Here is an 18064-nt window from a genome sequence, read left to right on the forward strand (position 1 = left end):
ACCCATCCCCCCTCGACACTGGTTTAAATCCGCCCCTACAGCATTTGATAATCTCTTGGCAAGGAAGCTCACCCCTGCCTTGCTCACCCTACTATTGGTGGGCGGGCCTTCTGGCACTCTGCCCCCACCCTCTGGAACTCCATCCCGCAGTCCCTCTGACTCGCCCCCTCCCGTGTCACCTTCAACAACAACAACAACAAGATTCCATCTATAGAGCGCCTTTCACGTCGGGAGGACGTCCCAAGGCGCTGTACAGTTGGGTCAGAACCTGAGCAGGGGGGAAATGGTGAGGGGAGGGAACGGAGAGAGCGAGGAGGGGGTAGAGAGTCGAGAGGGGAGCTGAAGGCTCGGTCAAAGAGAAAGGACTTGAGACCGGCTTTGAAGGAGGAAAGAGAGGAGGCGGCGAAGGCACTGGGGGATGGAGTTCCAGAGCCTCAGGGCTGAAGGCCCGGCCACCGATGGTAGGGCGGTTGGGGCGGGGGATGTGGAGCAGACCGGAGCCAGAGGAATGGAGGGTACGGGCAGGTAGGTAGGGGGATAGTAGGTCGGAGAGGTAGGAGGGAGCAAGGCCGTGAATGGCCTTGTAGGTGAGGATGAGGATCTTGAATTCGAGACCCATCTCAAGACCCTCCTCTTCAACCATGCTTTCGGTTCACTGCTTGCCTGCCTGCCCTCCACCCTCCTCGACCCCAACTCCCAGTTCGGGTCCGAAACTCTGTCTGTCCAGTGTCTCCTGACGTGAAAGGCGCTTTATAAATGTAATTTTTCTGTTGTTATTGTTGATCCTGTGCACCAATAAGTGATCAGTCACAGGTTTCATATATAAAAAAACACTGTCATATACAGGAGGTATAGTGAGCCATAGGGAGGGCCAGAAGATAAGTCATGACATGCCAGACTTGGGTGCCTGCAGCAGCTGATCAGAGCATCATTGACAAGTTTGTTGCTTGTTCCTGGGCTGGGAATGGAAATGAGAACACAAAAAATAGAAAACTTCCCTCTAAACTCAAATAAATTAACCTTGTGGGCTTGATTGAAGCACCAAATAACTTCCACCAAGCCATACATATTGAGCAAATGTAGAAAGCAACTCTGGAGTCTCTGTATAATTGCAGTAGGCCACACACAGAGCTTCATTGCTTTCGAAAAAGCGAATACTGATCGCCTTATCTGAGTAGCAGTGTGGTGCACTGCAGCTATTTTATTATCATTGAATTTCACCAATCATCGACCCAGCTAAGCAAGTTCAGCCAGCTACCGGGAGACTAAAAAAAAAGAAATGAATGGCAGTTTGTTCAAGTATCTTTTGCAAGTGTACCTCACTGCAACGAGGCCATAGTTGTCAGTTCAGGATTGTATAATGGTAACATGGCTTCACTGGTAGAACAACAACAAATTACACTTGTATGGCACCCTTCACATCGGAAAGACGTCCCAGGGCACTGGGCAGTCAGGGTTTCTTTTTTACACGAACTGGGAGTTGGAGTCAGGAGGGGTGTAGGGGCAGTGGGTTTGGGAGGGTGCCCAAAGGAACGTCAAAGAGGAAGGTCTTTAGAGAGGAATTGAAGGAGGCAGGAGATGGGGTGAGGCGGAGGGATTGAGGGATAGTGTTCCAGAGTGTGGGGGCAGATTGCCTGACTGCCAATGGCGGGGTGGGAACTGGGGGGAAATATTTCACGTTCATACAACTTTGCATTCGTCAGATGTAGAACTTTAAAAGTGCTACTTCCTTTGGCCTGACAGTCAAATGCAGTACAAAGCTTCCCCTCGACATCCCGCTGCATATAATCAGATCACATCTTAGGGTAAAATGATCCAAAATCTCTTGGTAATGTTTCTTTAGAATACACTCTTTTTTGATCCAAGTAATGGAACTGATTGGCAATTTATCAAAAGCGATGGGATATTTCCCTGGGCCTGCTTGGAATGTTGAACTGACCCTTAAAAGATATCTCCCTTGGTCACATACCATTATCATGGAAGAAATCTACATCAAAGAAATTTTCTTAGAACCATAGAAATTTACAGCACAGAAGACAACCATTCAGACTAACTGCTCCCTTGCTCAGTTCTTTTAATGTCAGATACCTGCTAAACAACATTACCATTAATTTACATAAAGAAAAACTAAACTGACAAATCACAAGGATTTGTCCTGACTTGTTACTTTGCATTGGCAATTCCATTACGAATAACAAGTGTCAAAATCTAGAATTTCTTAAAAATGTTGTGGAAAGGATTCTGAATAGTAAATGCAGTCTTTGAGTCACCCAGTTATTCAAAATACATAATATGGAGCTGCAGGAATCAGAATCTGGGCAAATATAGTTACACAGAGTAAGTAATCTGACACAGGAACAGACCAATTGGCCCAACTGGTCGGTGCTGGTTATACTCCACATGATTGTTCACCTCTGCAATTCCCCTCATCTCTACCCTTCTATTCCCTTCCACAAACAGAGAAACAGGAGTAGGCCATTCAATCCCTTGAGCCTGCCTGTTCCGTCATTCTACAAGATCATGGCTGATCTGTATCCCGTGAATCCCTGACCGAACAAATATCTGTCCACCTCAGTCTTCCAGATTTCCACTACCCTTTGGGTGAAACACTGCCTCCTAACTTCACTCCTAAATGGCCTCGCTCTAATTTTAAGATGATCCCCCTTGTCCTGGATTCCCCCACCAGAGGAAATTGTTTCTCTACATTACATTCAGCACCATGGGAAGTCTTCCCAATGTGAAAGGCACTATACAAATGTAATTTTGCATTGTACCCCATCAAATCCTTTTATTATTTTTAAAAACCTCAAACAGATCATCCCTCAACCTTCTGAACTCAAGGGAATAAAGACCCTTCTATAATGGAATGGACAGGAAATTTCCACCTTCAATTTCCAATTTTTACATCCATGGTTTAAGCCACTTAAACACGACCAGAGTCATCCCACACATAATGAAGAATGTGACTGCATATCCCACGCTCAGAAAGCACGGAAATAAAAAAAAATCTTTGGTCTTTTTAACGCCACTCCTTCACGGTTTACCAATTGAACCCTTTTATGGACTTCAATCCGCCTAAGCTATTTCCTGAGGAATGTTCCACATCAATACTCCCTGATCCCAAAAGATAAACACAAATGCCATAATATTAATCCATTTCCACATCTCAACTATTAAAATCTAATTTCTTTTTCTCAAAGAAGCACAATACTATTCCCAAGCAAGTTAATTTTAAAGTTTTTTTTAAAGGACTTAACATGAATACACTTGGGACTCAATGGCTTTATGTATCATTTTTAAACTTTTTCCATTTTATTAATTGAGTTAATTTATAAGAATTTACACTTTGAAAAGATTCTCATCTTCCACTCAATGTCCCTCCAAACCCACTACCTTCTCTAACACCACTTCCATCACTGCCCATTCCTCAATCCACTAATTTGTGGAGTCCTGTAGCTCAGTGGTTAGAGCACTCGCTTTGCAAGTGAGAGACCTGAGTTCAATTCCAGGCAGAGGGCGAAACCTCGGGCAAGTTTCCTTACTCCACACACAGCCTAATGATAATCCCTCCAAAAAAACCAAAAACAATAATAAATTGGTCATTTTCAATCTCTGACTGTTTGTGGGACATTGCTGTGATCAATTGGCTGCCGCGTTCGCCCACAAATATACAGTCAATTCACTTTACAGTGTGTTCTGTGAAGCGCTTTGGGACGTCCTCCCGACGTGAAAAGCGCTATATCAAATGCAAGGATTATTATTATTATACAGTTAATATCCTTCCCCTCACCTCTTATGACACTCCACAGACCTACCCATTTTTCCTGCAAACCAGCCTTATCATGATCAGTTCTTCACCAAGCTATGGTTTTCTGTGAAAGCTATTTTGATGGAAGGTAGTGGTTGACCTCAATCCCAGTATATTTTTAGCCAATGTGCCCCGTGAAATTACACTGCAAACCTGTCTTACTGTCTCACTCAAGAACAGGTTACAGTTAGTTTTAAAGGTTGTGCTCCCCATTGAAAAAAGGCTTAATTGCACAAATAAATGACATTTTGAAACTTGAAATTTATCAGCATGTGACACTTCTTACCTGGATCAGGAACCTTCAAGTTATTTTTAACGTGGAAAAAGTTGGTAATATTAAATTTGTCCACATTTGCAGGATCCTGCAGAGTAAACAGATGAACAGAAAGGTTATTTTCTCATGAACTTAAAGAAATACGTTTCAAAGAGACATCTCAAGGGAACTGTGCGCGCGTGTGTGTGTGTGTGGGGGGGGGGCTTTGGGGGAGGTAATGGAGGAGGTGATTAGTGGTGGTGAAGAAGAAGAACTTGTGGTTGTCCTTAGCCTCTAGGATGCCTTTGACGTGAAAGAGGTTTTAGCTTTCGAGTAGTTTCAGAGGTGGCCAAGCCACATTTGGTGATAGACTGCAAAGGCTGGTTTGCTACACAGATAAAAACAAGAGCTACCTTTTAGTTTGCTTGTCTTTGAGTCTGTCCCAAAATAAAAAACGGGTCACGAAGGACTAAATAACAGGAGCAGGAAGATAACATGTTACTATTAATATGATTCGTAACACCTTGATTCAGTGCAGAAGGAGCAGTGGGATTTACTTGCTGTCATGTCCTCCGTTGATTTAATGCAACAATTTACAATGAGCTAAGGAGCGCTATAAACCTTTTCAACTTAGGGAATTCAGTGTTTTCAAAATGCTAGCTCAAGGAATTATACAACAGGGAGTATAATACCATCATAACCATGTTTTTGTGGGAGCAAGAACTATCAACAAGTAGCAGTTTGATTTGAACCAAATGCACTTATTTAATCAACTCAAGAATAGGTTTCAAGAGCAAATTTAGAAGCTGTCAAAATAGAATTCAGTCTGAATCTCTGGAATACTACAGTCAGGATTGAAACAAAATTGTAGTTTCAGATTAGCTGAGAGGATTGGAGATTTTGCTAAATTTGAATTTCAAAATATTGCATTTTTATGCAAAGCTTCATGTGAGGGAAAGGGGAATAGAAAGTTATGGGAGAGAGTAAGCGATGGGTGAAGACAATGAAGATAATCATGACCTGGGACTGATTGGTTGGGCCGAACTGGGCCTGTTTCCATGCTGTACATTCTTTGTAAAGCTCCCAACCATTGGGCTGGGAAATTGCTGTTTCCCACACAGCAAACTTCTTGGTCACACTAAATGGTGTCCAGGCCCTGTACTATACAAGAAGATATACAAGAGAGGCACCACTGGTTACCACTCTCACACACCACTATAGCTAGTCAACAGGCGGGTAATTGTCCTATATACTGAGCCAAACAATAGAGTTTAATTTGAAGCACTTCCCAGAGAAGTTGCTGAATGCAGGGATGGGCTTTACAAAACAGAGAGCAATACACCCAAGGAGAGGTTAACCTGGTAGTGCAGAATAAAGATCTTTTTCCTCGGAGAAAGTGAATGAGTCTGGAAGTAGGACAGACTGAAACTCTGAAGGTAGTCTAGGAGAAATAGCGCCACATTTAGGATTTCTGCACCTCTTACTAATCTATTTCAACATCTCTTCCTTCACACTCCTTATTATTAACTTTGTCACCTCCGGGACTTGGATTTACATTGGTGAAGAAGATTAAATAGAAAGTCTCGCCATCAGTAGCTCTTTCAGATAAAGCTCAGCTAATCCACATAGCTATAATACCACAATCGCTGAAATCCCTGAGTTAATGCAACCCCACTCCCCTCCCACCCCCCTGTAGCTCCCCCCTGCCCCCACACTAACAGGGTCATAACCCTCACAGCCATTCCCTCTCTAACAATGTCAGCAGTTTCAGTTCAGAAAACTGAATAGAAACAAAAGAATGTTAAAGGTCAATGATCTGATTTGTAAAAGCTGCACTGATGGCAAGAATTTCTTTCTAGACACTTTGCTCAGAGCCTAACACAACTCCGATAGAAAGGTATTTCCAGCATTCTGTGCCCTGCCCCGTGATCAGCTGCCACAATCAATCTCAGGAACAAGAGAATAATCTCCGTAATAGGGAGCCTTGAAGAGTGAAAACTCACTCGCTCAGGGTGAGAAATGGCATCACCTCAGATTGTAGTTTTATTTTCAGAAAATCTTTCATTTTATTGGAATTATTGATGTGGCATATCATTTACATACATATAGTGTCTTCTTTTAAAATGGTCATCTCTTCTCTTTTGCAAAATGTTGTTATGAACACAGGAACAGGCCATTTAGTCTATCGAGCCTGATCCACTGGTTTATCAGATTTTCACATATCTTTTAATCCCAATACCCCACCATTTTGCCATACCACTCCTGTAGCTCAGTGGTTACAGCATTCGCCTCGAGAGAGAGAGAGAGAGAGAGACCTGGGTTTGACTCCCGGCAGGGTGAAACGTTGGGCAAGTTTTCTTACTCCACACGCCTTTATTTACCTAGTAGTAAGTAGGAACCCGGTTGTTCATCATTTGGCGGATCGCTTTTCCGGGGATAATAATTCCGGACCCACAAAATTTACAGTCAATTCACTTTACAGAATATTCTGTGAAGTGCTTTGTGAGACCTCGAAGACGTGATAAGATGCTACATCAAATGCAATGATTATTATTATTACTACTTAATATCCCTTGATCTCTATTTTGAATATCCTTGTTGATTGCATCTCTATGGCTTTCTGGGGTACAGCATTCCACATCTTCACAACTTTGCATGAACAAATGCTTTCTGATCTCAGTTCTAACTGTCTTGATACTAGATTTCCATCAAATGTTCAAAACGGAACCTTCTAAAGCACAATGAAAGACAGCAACAGAGTCAAAGTCTCTCTCAACTAACTACAGGACTAATACCTTCTTACATACGTGCAGTCCATAAAACCAGATATTAAGTTACAAGTGGGATCGTGCTCCAGTGAAGTGCATTATAACAGGGTCACCCTCTTTACATAAATCAAGAAAACTGCAGTCTGCCTTGTTTTCAAATGTAGAGGGCTCCCCGTGGATTGCTTGCGAGGTTATTCCACTCCGATTTCAACTGCATTAACTTCAAGGAAATAGCATCCACACCACAATCTACCTATAATCTTTTGCCTAAAGTTATGCTGCATTCTAGAAGAACTCTATAATTGGATACAAATGCACTCCTAAATGGCTTGCCAACTCAGAGAAATGACTGTAAGGAACCAGGAAATCAATTTAGACAAAGATAGTGTGAGACTAAGCGATCATACGTCACAGAGCACAACTTAAATACTTTAAGATCAACACAAACCAGAGATCTGACACATAACTTTACTCTCTTCTACACTACGCTTGGAACGAGCAAAGAGATACCCATTATAAAAAGGCATAGTTTTAAAATTCAAAGGGTTAAGACTACAAGTCTATTTTTTTTAAAAAAACACAATTTATATAGCACCTTTCACATCGGGAGGACATCTCAAAGCATTTAACACTGCCGGCTGGAAAGGTGGGCTGGGGTGGGACTTGAAAGAGACAAGGTAGGCAGGGGAGGGAAGAGATGACCTAAAGCACGGTCCGAGGTACATCTTGAGATGGACCTTGAATGAGGTGAGGGAGGTGAAAAACAATTCCATTACACAATGTAGTCCTGTTGCCCTTCACTGGAGCAGCAAGATTCTGCGATGCACAAAAATCTCAATGAAATACACGTCGTGGGAAATGCTGAATGAAGGTGGGTCACTTTTGTAGAAAGAACAAAACTGAGGGACTGGGAGCAGACTGACTGCCTGACTACAACAGCAAGATCAGACAAATGAAGGGTCAAACATTGCAGTCGCAGCTGATATATGTTGCTATAAAGTGATCATCTTTTCCAAACAACTGATAGTTGTGAAAAATTATTTCAATACTGGGAATATGACAAAGCATGAAAGAGGAAAGGCTATTCAGTTTCCCAAGTGAGCTCCCTCCAAAATCCTTCCAAAACCTACCTATCACAGATTTCACTAAATAGCATTCACACCACAATTTGCCAATGATCTTCCCTTCCCCATATATCATGCAAAGTGAGACTCTATAACTGGATACAAATACAAATGTATTTCAGATCAATTTGCTGAAGAATTTATTAGCCTCCTAATGGAAAAATACATACCCTCCACTCACTCATTCTATAGATTGTGAGTAAGTGATAACAAGATACTTCCCGCATCTATCCTTTTCAACCCGAGCTTCCTTTCTTCCATAAAAATTCCTCCCAGCTCATGCGAACCGGCAAAAATCTGCAATTCATTGTGTCCTATTGAGTTTTTGTGCATTTCAATCTGCAGCTCTCGCTACGTGTCCAATGTTGATCTCTTCCAAAAAAGTAAAAAATTTGGTCATTCGATCCATGACTGATTGTTGGCCACAGTTGTGCATAATTGGTTGCTGCATTTCTCCCACAAAATATACAGTGGAGGGCAGGAGGGTGGCCAAAGTCGGTCGAAGAGGAGGGTTTTGAGATGCGCCTTGAAGGAGGCAAGAGAGGGAGAGAGGCAAAGGGAATGTGGGATGGAGTTCAATAGTGTGGGGGCAGAAAGGCTGAAGGCCCAACTACTGATGGTGATGTAGGCCAGAGCCTGCTGAGCAGACAGGTTGATATAGGGTCAGGAGGTCGCAGAGGTGGGAGAGGGCAAGGCCGTGAAGGGCCCTGAAGGTGAGGTGTTTGAACTTTATCCTCTGAGGGATGGGGAGCCAGTGGAGCCGGGCGAGGGTGGGGCTGATGGGTTCAAGGAGCCTGGTGTGGGAGAGGACACGAGCTGCAAAGTTCTGGATGATCTGCAGCTTGTGGAGGGAAAAGCTGGGGAAGCCGACAAGGGAGTTGGCGTAGTCGAGCCTCAGTGCGATGAATGCGTGTTTCAGCAGGTTGAGGGGTGAGGCAGTGGTGGTATATTCTGTGAAGCGCGTTGAGATGTCTCGATGACGAGTTAAGGCACAAAATCAAATGCAAGGCAAGGATTATTAATCTCAAATAAATAGTTATGCCAATTATTTTTGAAGAAATGAATGGACATTATATCAATAGGTTCTGCAGGGAGTATGTTCTACAGATTGTCAACTTTGCAAGAGAAAAAAATCTCCACGATGATATACGTGTTTCTAATTTTAAAGCTATTCCTTTGAGTTAGCATTATTTTAAATGTCTAAAGTCTTAGGAATTCCTAAAGTCTTAGGAAAAGTCTTAGGAAAAAGCTTTTTAGATTAAATACAATTCTTTAGGGGTCAAAGGTCCAAATGTTCAATACTGTGAAGCTGTTGGGAGCTTTTTCCTTACAGCGATTTGGACCAGTAGAACCTAATGTTGCTCTGTTTGTTATATTAGATTATTTTCACTGAATAATGTTGTCCAGTAATATCTAGGCACCAAGGTATCATCAGAAAATAGCCAGAAGGAGAACTACCTATGAATGTTAAATAAATACCATATCAGACTAGCAACAAGGGAGAAAAAAGTAACTGGGGAGTTTAAATAGGAAATTAACATTCAATCAGTCAAACATAATAAAGTGGAATACATCATCTTAGTTATACAGGCTGTCTCACATAAGATAACTTATAACATTGTAGAGATGGAGGGTGAGCCCATTCTGGGTGGGAGAATAAGGGTGGTAGCCTGGAGGTAGTTGAAGTCAGTGTCAAACTGATAGATTTTTAAGATGTGTTTGGAAAGCAGATAGGGAGGGAGGAAGGAGAGATTTCCAGAGAGTGAGGCAAAGTGGCTCACTAATGGTGGGCCAATGACATGAAGCAGGGCACAGTTAGCAGAGTCAGTGGGTGGAAAAGTAGGATAGCGAGAGATCACTGAGGTAGGATAGGGCAAGGCCAAGGAGCCATTTGAAGATAATAATGAGGATCTTAAAGTCAATTCACTGTGAGGACAGAAAGCCAGGAGTCTGGCGAGAACGGGAGAAAAACTGAGCTGCAAAGTTTGGGATGACTTAGAGCTCATGGCCATTCTTGTAGCGTGATTCTAGACAGTGCCACAAGACCTTTTGATCATGAAAGACATCACAGTCAAACCAGATTCTGTCTCATACTTTCCAGCTAGGGTGCCTATATATTGTCCTGTTGGTACATTTGAATACCGAGGCCAGTTGTCGTTACCTCTATCGCTGCCTTGGTTGACATTTGCTAACTCAAAGGATTTAATCTTTAAAACAGAGCATTACAAAGTTCATTTGAATACACTGAATGCCCGATTATTGAGCAGATTTTAGAAACTGATGGGATATCTTGACATTTATCAAACTAGAATACTGAAGCTAATATATGAGATTTGGTTAAACACAAAGAAGTCTTGCTTGCTGGCCATAGAGGCTTCCGGTTATGGTGGCTGGTTCAGGGGCCTTCAGAAGTTGGTATCATCACACTACAATTCAAGTTTTACATACTACAGGAGCCAGATTGTCTACATGCTTCCAACCCTGGGAGATATCCTCCATGTGATTCATATCAGATTTAGTCTCTGATCTATATCTGCCTTAAATACAACAGTTTTTCATTAAAGTAGTAAATCCAGTTACTCCAAATGCTATTCAATCCAGCTATCACAAGCAGTCAGAAGAGCTGCTTTTTATAGCAGTTGATGAAGCCTCTAATCCTCTGCCATCCTTACTTCATCTACACCCAGGCATTTTTTCACTCCTCAAAACAAGAACAATCCAGTTTTACATTTTACATCCTACATAAAAAACTATTCTGTTTAGAACCTAATTGCAACATCGACAACAACAAATTACATTTGTATAGCACCTTTCACATTGGGAGGATGTTCCAAGTTGCTGGACAATCAGGGATTTGGACCTGAACAGGAGGTTGGGATCAGAAGGGGTGAAGGGCAGGGAGGGTAGGGGTAAGAGGGTCATCGAAGGTGCGATTGAACAGGAGGGTCTTGAGACGTGCAGTGAAGGAGGCCAAGGAGTCAGCATGCAAATGGACTGTGGGATGGTGTTCTAAAGAGTGGGGCAGAGTGGCTGAGGGTCAATGATGGGGCAGGCTGGGTGGGAAACGTGGAGCAGGTCAATGTGGAGTTAGCCGGTCAACAACAACAACAACAAGATTCCATTTATAAAGCGCCTTTCACGTCAGGAGGACGTCCCAAGGCGCTGCACAGTTGGGTCATGACCTGAGCAGGGGGGAAATGGTCAGGGGGAGGGGAGGGAGCGAGGAGGGGGAAATGGTCAGGGTGAGGGAGGGATGGGAGGGAGCGAGAAGGGGGAAGAGAGTCGAGAGGGGAGCTGAAGGCTCGGTCAAAGAGAAAGGTTTTGAGACCGGCCTTGAAGGAGGAGAGGGAGGAAGCAAGGCGAAGGCACTGGGGGATAGAGTTCCAGAGCCTCGGGTCACTGAGGTGGAAGGACCAAAGCTGTGGAGGGCTTTGAAGGCGAGGATTTGAACAAACTTATGGGAGGTCTCTAAACAACAAATTAAATTTGGAACAGCAAAATAACTTTCTAAGTTAGCTGCTCTGCGATGTTACCCCGCATGAAGGCGTTGTATAAATGCAAACTGTTGTTTCAATATACACCCAGTGGGCACCTCCCCCTCCCCCAATGCACACACCTTCCTCCCCGGCCACTTCACATCCCTTAAGGGTTCCCATCCTTTGTGCAGCCACAGTCAAGGTTTAGCAGGAAGGATTAGTTCCAGATGATAAAGTGATCAAGATACAATCGTTATATAAAGACAGATACGTTTAGTCAAACAGAGCTGTGGGAATACAGAATGTCAAGGCTGAGATACGCAGCCTTCATGCAACATGAAGTAGGAAGGTGCTTTGTACCTGCAGTGTGATAATATCGTTGCGTTTGAAAGGTTCATCATTCAACAGGTCTTTGTACGTCTTGGTCTTAATATTCAACTGTTCCACAGCCTGCATAAAAACAATAGGATATTTATAATTTTAAGATGCATATGAAATTCTACCAGATGTGACCGTCTCCCCCAAATTCTATGACAGAATTAAAATAGTCGTTTTTCCCAGTCTCTTCTCCAATATGGTTCTCCTTAGCTTACAATAAACAGAAAACTATGATTTACCTAATTTCACGTATATATACACGAGATATGTATATGTGTGTCAGCCTCGCTCACTCTCGGCTCTGAAGGTTGTGGGTTCAAGCCCAACATTGGGACTTGGAATCACTTAGTCTAAGCTGACACTCAAATGCAATGTTGCATTGTTATTTGGATGAGAACTTAAACCGAGGTCCACCCACCTGTTTAGGTGGATGTTAAAGATGCCATGGCACTATTCGAAATAGGGAGTTTCTGCTGGGGCTTGGTGACTGAAAGCACGGCCACCGATGGTGGAGTGGAAGGGACGTGCAGGGCGGAACTAGCAGAGCAAAGGGAGCAGGTCGAAGAGGTATGGGGTTGTCAGGGCATAAACTGATTTGTAATAACTTTAAGCTGAGGATATGAAAGGAAAAATAGAAAGAGGAACTGAGTCAAGCAGAAGTCATTAGATCCCAGATGTCATAAAGAAAGTCTATTCTTCTCTCTTTTTATGTTGAGCCAAACAGGCTGAACATAAGATTTATTGCAGTAATTTCAAAGGCCTCTTTTGCAGCATATCTAACAACAATTCTAAAGAAGATCCCTTTGAAATTATTGCCATAAATCTTGCAACCGGATTATGCTGGATTCAATATTGAATGAATAAGTTCCTCATATAATCACCAAGATCAAAAGGCCGCTGCAAGTCAATTTGCGCCCGCACATGACTCCTTGTCAAAAGAACCAGAGGGGAGATGAGGAGAAATCTTTTCACAGTGAGTTGTTTGGATCTGGTATGCATCGCCTGAAAGGGTAGTGGTAGCAGATTTGATAAGAACTTTCAAGAGAGAAGTGGATAGCTATCTGGAGAGGCCAAATTTGCAAAACTATGGGGAGAGAGCGGGGCTGTGGGATTAATTTGGACAGCTCTTTCAAGAGCTGGCAGGGGCACGACGGGCCGAATGGCCTCTTTCTGTGCTGTATAATTCCATGATGCTAGGATTCAAATGTGGTGTACTAGAGCACATCTAAACCACAGGTGACTGATTGAATTCTGTTTGCTTTGAAATACCATTTTCCAACCCGTTCTCCTTGTTGTTATGTTTTTTGATGCCAGGAATCTGGTTATATTCTTAACAGATTCAATAAATGCACAATCTGTGCTGCAGTCCAAAGATTCCAACCATCCTTTGGGGAAAATTCCACCTGGGTCTAGACTTATTCTTATTTTCTTAGCATTTTGGAGCATCCAGAATTTGGCAAATTCTTAAATGCAGTCTTCAGTTTGAAGCCACTTTTTCCTGTAAGTTCTTTAAATAACTACAGAAATCAGGATTCAACCTGGGGGTTTTGTGAGACCCTCAACTTTCTCTCCCATATCCGTGTCATGAGCCACTCTGTCTTCCCCCACCTCTGCAACATTGCCCGACTCTGCCACTGCCTCAGCCCTCAGGTCCATACACACATTCGTCAACTCAAGGCTCAACTATGGAAACTGCCTCCTAGTTGGCCTCCTCAACTCTTCCCTCCACAAGCTACAGATCATCCAGAACTCTGCAGCTCGTGTCCTCTCCTGCACCAGGCTCCGTGACCCCATCAGCCCCACCCTCGCCTGGCTCCACTGACTCCCCATCCCCCAGAGGATAGAATTCAAAATCCTCATCCTCACTTTCAATGTCCTCCATGGCCTTGCCCCCTCCTACCTCCCTGACCTGCTAACCCCCTATCAACCTGTCCGCTCCCTCTGTTCAGCAAGTTTGGACCTGCTCCATTGCTCCAGCTCGACCCGCCCAACCATCAACAGCCGGGTTTTCAGCCTCTCTGCCCACACTCTTTGGAACTTCATCTCACAATCCCTTCACTTTGCTCCCTCCCTTGCCTCCTTCAAGGTACGACTCAAGACCCTCCTTTTCAACCGTGCCGTACCCTCCTACCACTCTGCTCTCCCTCATCCCAACCCTGCCCCCCATGCTCGGGTCCTGATCCCCAACTGTTCAGCGCCTTGGGACGTCTTCCCGACATAGAAGGCGCTTCACAAATGTAATTTTGTTGTTCAATGTTAAGACTGAATTCAACTATTAGCCAACTTGTGGATTATCTGAAAAGCTAAGAAAATAAGAGTAAATCTAAACCAGAGTACAATTCCTTCCCATTTGAAGTCTAGTTAAACTCCCAACATGCTTTAATTAAATCTTGCAATGCTTCAATTTGATTTTGCACAATTCACAACCCAAGTCTTTACAGACAGCATCTGGAGATCACGGTCTAAACTATGACTACAGGAGTTAGTTCAGAAACCACAGGTTGAATTTGAACCACAACAACAACAACAACAAGATTCCATTTATAAAGCGCCTTTCACGTCAGGAGGACGTCCCAAGGCGCTGCACAGTTGGGTCATGACCCGAGCAGGGGGGAAATGGTCAGGGTGAGGGGAGGGAAGGGAGGGAGCGAGGAGGGGGAAATGGTCAGGGTGAGGGAAGGGAGGGAGCAAGGAGGGGGAAATGGTCAGGGTGAGGGAGGGAAGGGAGGGAGCGAGGAGGGGGAAGAGAGTCGAGAGGGGAGGGGAGGGGAGGGGAATATCCATACAAGGTAAGCATATTGCAACCGCCATCTGTAACTGCTTGCTTTGAGAGCCACATCAGCCTCTATGGGCTGAATTGCCTCTTTCCCTTCCCGGTGTAAATGCACTTCAGTTCAAATCAAGTGAAGTATCGCAGTAACCTGTCACCTGTGCCAAGTCAGTTGTTGACGTGGAGAAAAACACAACATAGAGACAAACAACAAAATCTGTACCACGTGATCAGAATTTGTCAAATCAATGCCCTCAAGTTCAATGCTGAAAGTAGAGAATGGTTCGGCATTTATAACTGGAAGAAGGGAATAAACAATTTGACCTCCAATTGTTCCAAAGATTGTTCACATACCATATTACAAGATTTAAAATAGCTAAGAGCACAAACCCCAGCCAATTGATATTCTGTGCTTCTTTAGGAAATATGGATTTAATAAAGTGCTGATCAGCTTCTCATAAATAAGTCTTTTCTGAACAAAAATTCAAATATTTTTGATAAAAACAGATTACCATTCCTTACTTATTCATGAGAGCTATTACATTTATAGAACAGTTTCATACTAACAAAGCGTGTGATTAAACTCCCTTTCAGATGCCAAGCTGCAAGAGAGATTGCTAAAATGTCTCCCCAATGAATGGCTATGAACATTAGTATAATTTCTAAGTTATACAGCAGAACACATTTATAATACAGGTTTGTATAATGTGATCGAGTTGTGGACTCCCTTTTTTTTTAAAAAAAACAAATCCTAAAAATTTCAAAGCTCAGCACTGTTTTACCCAATTCCACTGTTGCACTTCGAATTACGCTTGAAATCCCATTGTTGGGTTTCAAAACGCAACAGCAGGGATTGAAGACATGGTTTGAAGAGCGATGATGAGACTTAAGCGCGATATAAACCAATGAAGCATTATACGTGAGCAGTGACATGACTGGGCAAGTGATCAGCGATGTCACACCTGGGTATCACTGACCAGTGGCTGCTCTGATTATAATGCTCGTGTAATGAGCCAGACTGGAAACATATGGACCCCGACAACTCCTTTATAACGAAGTTCAACTGAACTGTCCTGTACTTTTTGCGTAAATTTTGTTTTCACAATGAATCAATATTAATGTGTCATATTCAGCCATTCTGCCCCCAATCTCTGGAATTCCATCCCCCAGTCACTCCGCCTCGCCCCTTCCTAAGCCTTCTTCAAGTCCCGCCTCAAGACCCTCCTCTTCGACCATGCCATCGGCCACCCCCCCTTCTCTTCCCCTCCCCTCCCTTACCACCCCCCTAACCCCAGCTCGGGTCTGAAATGCTGATGCTGTATTCTGTCCAGCGCCTTGGGACGTCCTCCCGACGTGAAAGGCGCTATACAAATGTAATCTTGTTGTTGTATAATTTTTTTTGTCAGCTGGGTGCCTGACCCATGTGGAAACCCATCACCGTGCTTAAGAGTATCTAAACCAAACTGAGATTTCCATGCAACCTATCTACACATGGAAATCCCAGAGACAGATTAACACTGCAGGCAAATTTGCATCAAAATTGCGTTTAGGACTGGCCTGGCATTAATACAACCAGCAGGATAATTGTTTTAAGAAACAAATTGATGGGCCCCAGTTACAGTATGAAAGCAATCAGTATGTCATTGAGATCCTCACTCTTCTCCTTCCCCAATGACAAAGGTACAAAAGTAAAAGGATTTGGATGTGATGATCAGCCACTGACTGAAAGTATTTAATCAGATGAAGCTGCTGTAGAGATAAATCCAGACAGTCAGACAGGCACATCTGTTGCCTTCTGCCTGACCGGCCATCGTTTCTTCAAAAATGAATCCCCTTATTGGCATGTACAAAAAAAAGTTGGAAATGAGAAAACTAATTCACAATTATCCATAGAAACACCTACCTCAAACGAGTACACGTTTCCTGTAGCCTTGATGGTCACAATATGAGAATTGTTTGTGAAGACGGAGTACATCACTGGGCAGTGGTACTTTCCTAAGTGAAGAGAAAATGTCAGTCAATGTAACTGCCCCTTTCTTCCCTGCTCATACTGCAATAAATCTTCCAAACCGGTCTCCTTTGCCAACAGAGGACAACTTACAGAGACCGAACAGTCACAAAAGGCACATAGTACACAACCATTTTGATCCTAATGTCCTTCAATATTTATACTGCTGTGGTGGGAGAAACAAAATCGCAAACACACATGCAATCATGCACACATAGAATTTCCACACAAATGAAAGAACAATGTCATTGTGGTAATCAGTCACCTCCCTGGATAAACAAATGAAGATGCAAGACCTGAAATATTAGGAACAATATTACAATTCGCTTAAATAGCAATTACTCTAGCCAAAGGGGGAATACTTTCCCTTTTTTAGGATTTTTTTCTTCTTTCCACACTACGTTCCGCACTACATGGAGTCCTGTAGCTCAGTGGTTAGAGTACTCGCTTGGCAAGCGAGAGACCTGGGTTCAATTCCCAGCAGGGTGAAACCTTGGGCAAGTTTGCTTACTCCACACATCTGATAATAACCCCTCAAGAAAAAGTAAGCAACCAGTAGATCTCGATCACTCTGGAACTATGTGGTAGGTGGTGCTTCAGTGATCAGAATATAAAAGAATAACAATAATCATCCTTGCATTTCATACAGTGCCTTTCACCTCGGGAGAAGATCTCAAAGGGCTTCACAGGATATACAGATTGTGCATATTTTACACAAATGCAGCAGTCAATTTACACAGAGTGATAATAATAATGATCCTGGCATTTGATACAGCGCCTTATCACGTCTTCGAGACTTCTCAAAGCGCTTCACAGAATATATTGTAAAGTGAATTGACTGCATATTTTATGGGCGAAATGTGGCAGCCAATTGTGCACAGCGGTGACCCACAAACAGTCGTGGATTGAAGTGACCGATTTTATTATTTTTTTAAAGGAATTATTACTCCCGGAAAAGCGATCCATCAATCGACTAACAACTGGGTTCCTACTTACTGCTTGGTAATCAGAGGCATGTGGAGTAAGAAAACTTGTCCAAATTTTCGCCCTGCCCGGGAATCAAACCCAGGTCTCTCGCTTGCGAGCCGAGTGCTCTAACCAGTGAGCTACAGGACTCCACAATAGTCCCACAAAGTTATGAAATAACATATAATGGAATCCAACATTTATGCAGATAGAAGAAGTTTTTGGTAGCATTGCTGTTAGTCTGTATTTTGAGCGATGACCATTTCCAGTTCCACAATGGAACAGCTCCTAATTTGTGCAGATCATGTGCTCTCTACTGTGTCCAACATTTAGATACAAGGAAACTTTTGCAATTATTGTTTGTCGCAAAAAGCAGTAGATCCTCATGATAAGCTGATAAAAATGCCTCGAGTGGTGCAACATGCCGAGCAGCAATACACACAACTTGGCCACTGAACTAACAATCCTTGGGCTACAGGGGAATAAATTAAACCAATGTGTTTCAAAGTACAA

General features: G+C 43.1%; 1 protein-coding gene and 1 non-coding gene across 2 annotated transcripts in view; one reads left to right on the plus strand and one right to left on the minus strand.

Annotated features, from left to right (window-relative positions):
- ppil2 (peptidylprolyl isomerase (cyclophilin)-like 2) overlaps window positions 1-18064 on the minus strand; it is a 121051-nt gene that overhangs the window by 81407 nt on the left and 21580 nt on the right. Inside the window, exons 7-9 of the mRNA XM_007908613.2 lie at window positions 16481-16572; window positions 11790-11879; window positions 4095-4170 (exon numbers count right to left, since the gene is read on the minus strand). Coding sequence (XP_007906804.1) covers window positions 4095-4170; window positions 11790-11879; window positions 16481-16572 — 258 coding nt within the window. The remainder of the gene's footprint in view (window positions 1-4094; window positions 4171-11789; window positions 11880-16480; window positions 16573-18064) is intronic.
- On the plus strand, window positions 17003-17074 carry trnaa-ggc. The gene has a single exon. It is a non-coding gene; the product is annotated as a tRNA-Ala (tRNA).

Source organism: Callorhinchus milii, unplaced genomic scaffold (genome assembly GCF_018977255.1).
Source record: "Callorhinchus milii isolate IMCB2004 unplaced genomic scaffold, IMCB_Cmil_1.0 Scaffold8, whole genome shotgun sequence".
Lineage (NCBI taxonomy): Eukaryota > Metazoa > Chordata > Chondrichthyes > Chimaeriformes > Callorhinchidae > Callorhinchus > Callorhinchus milii.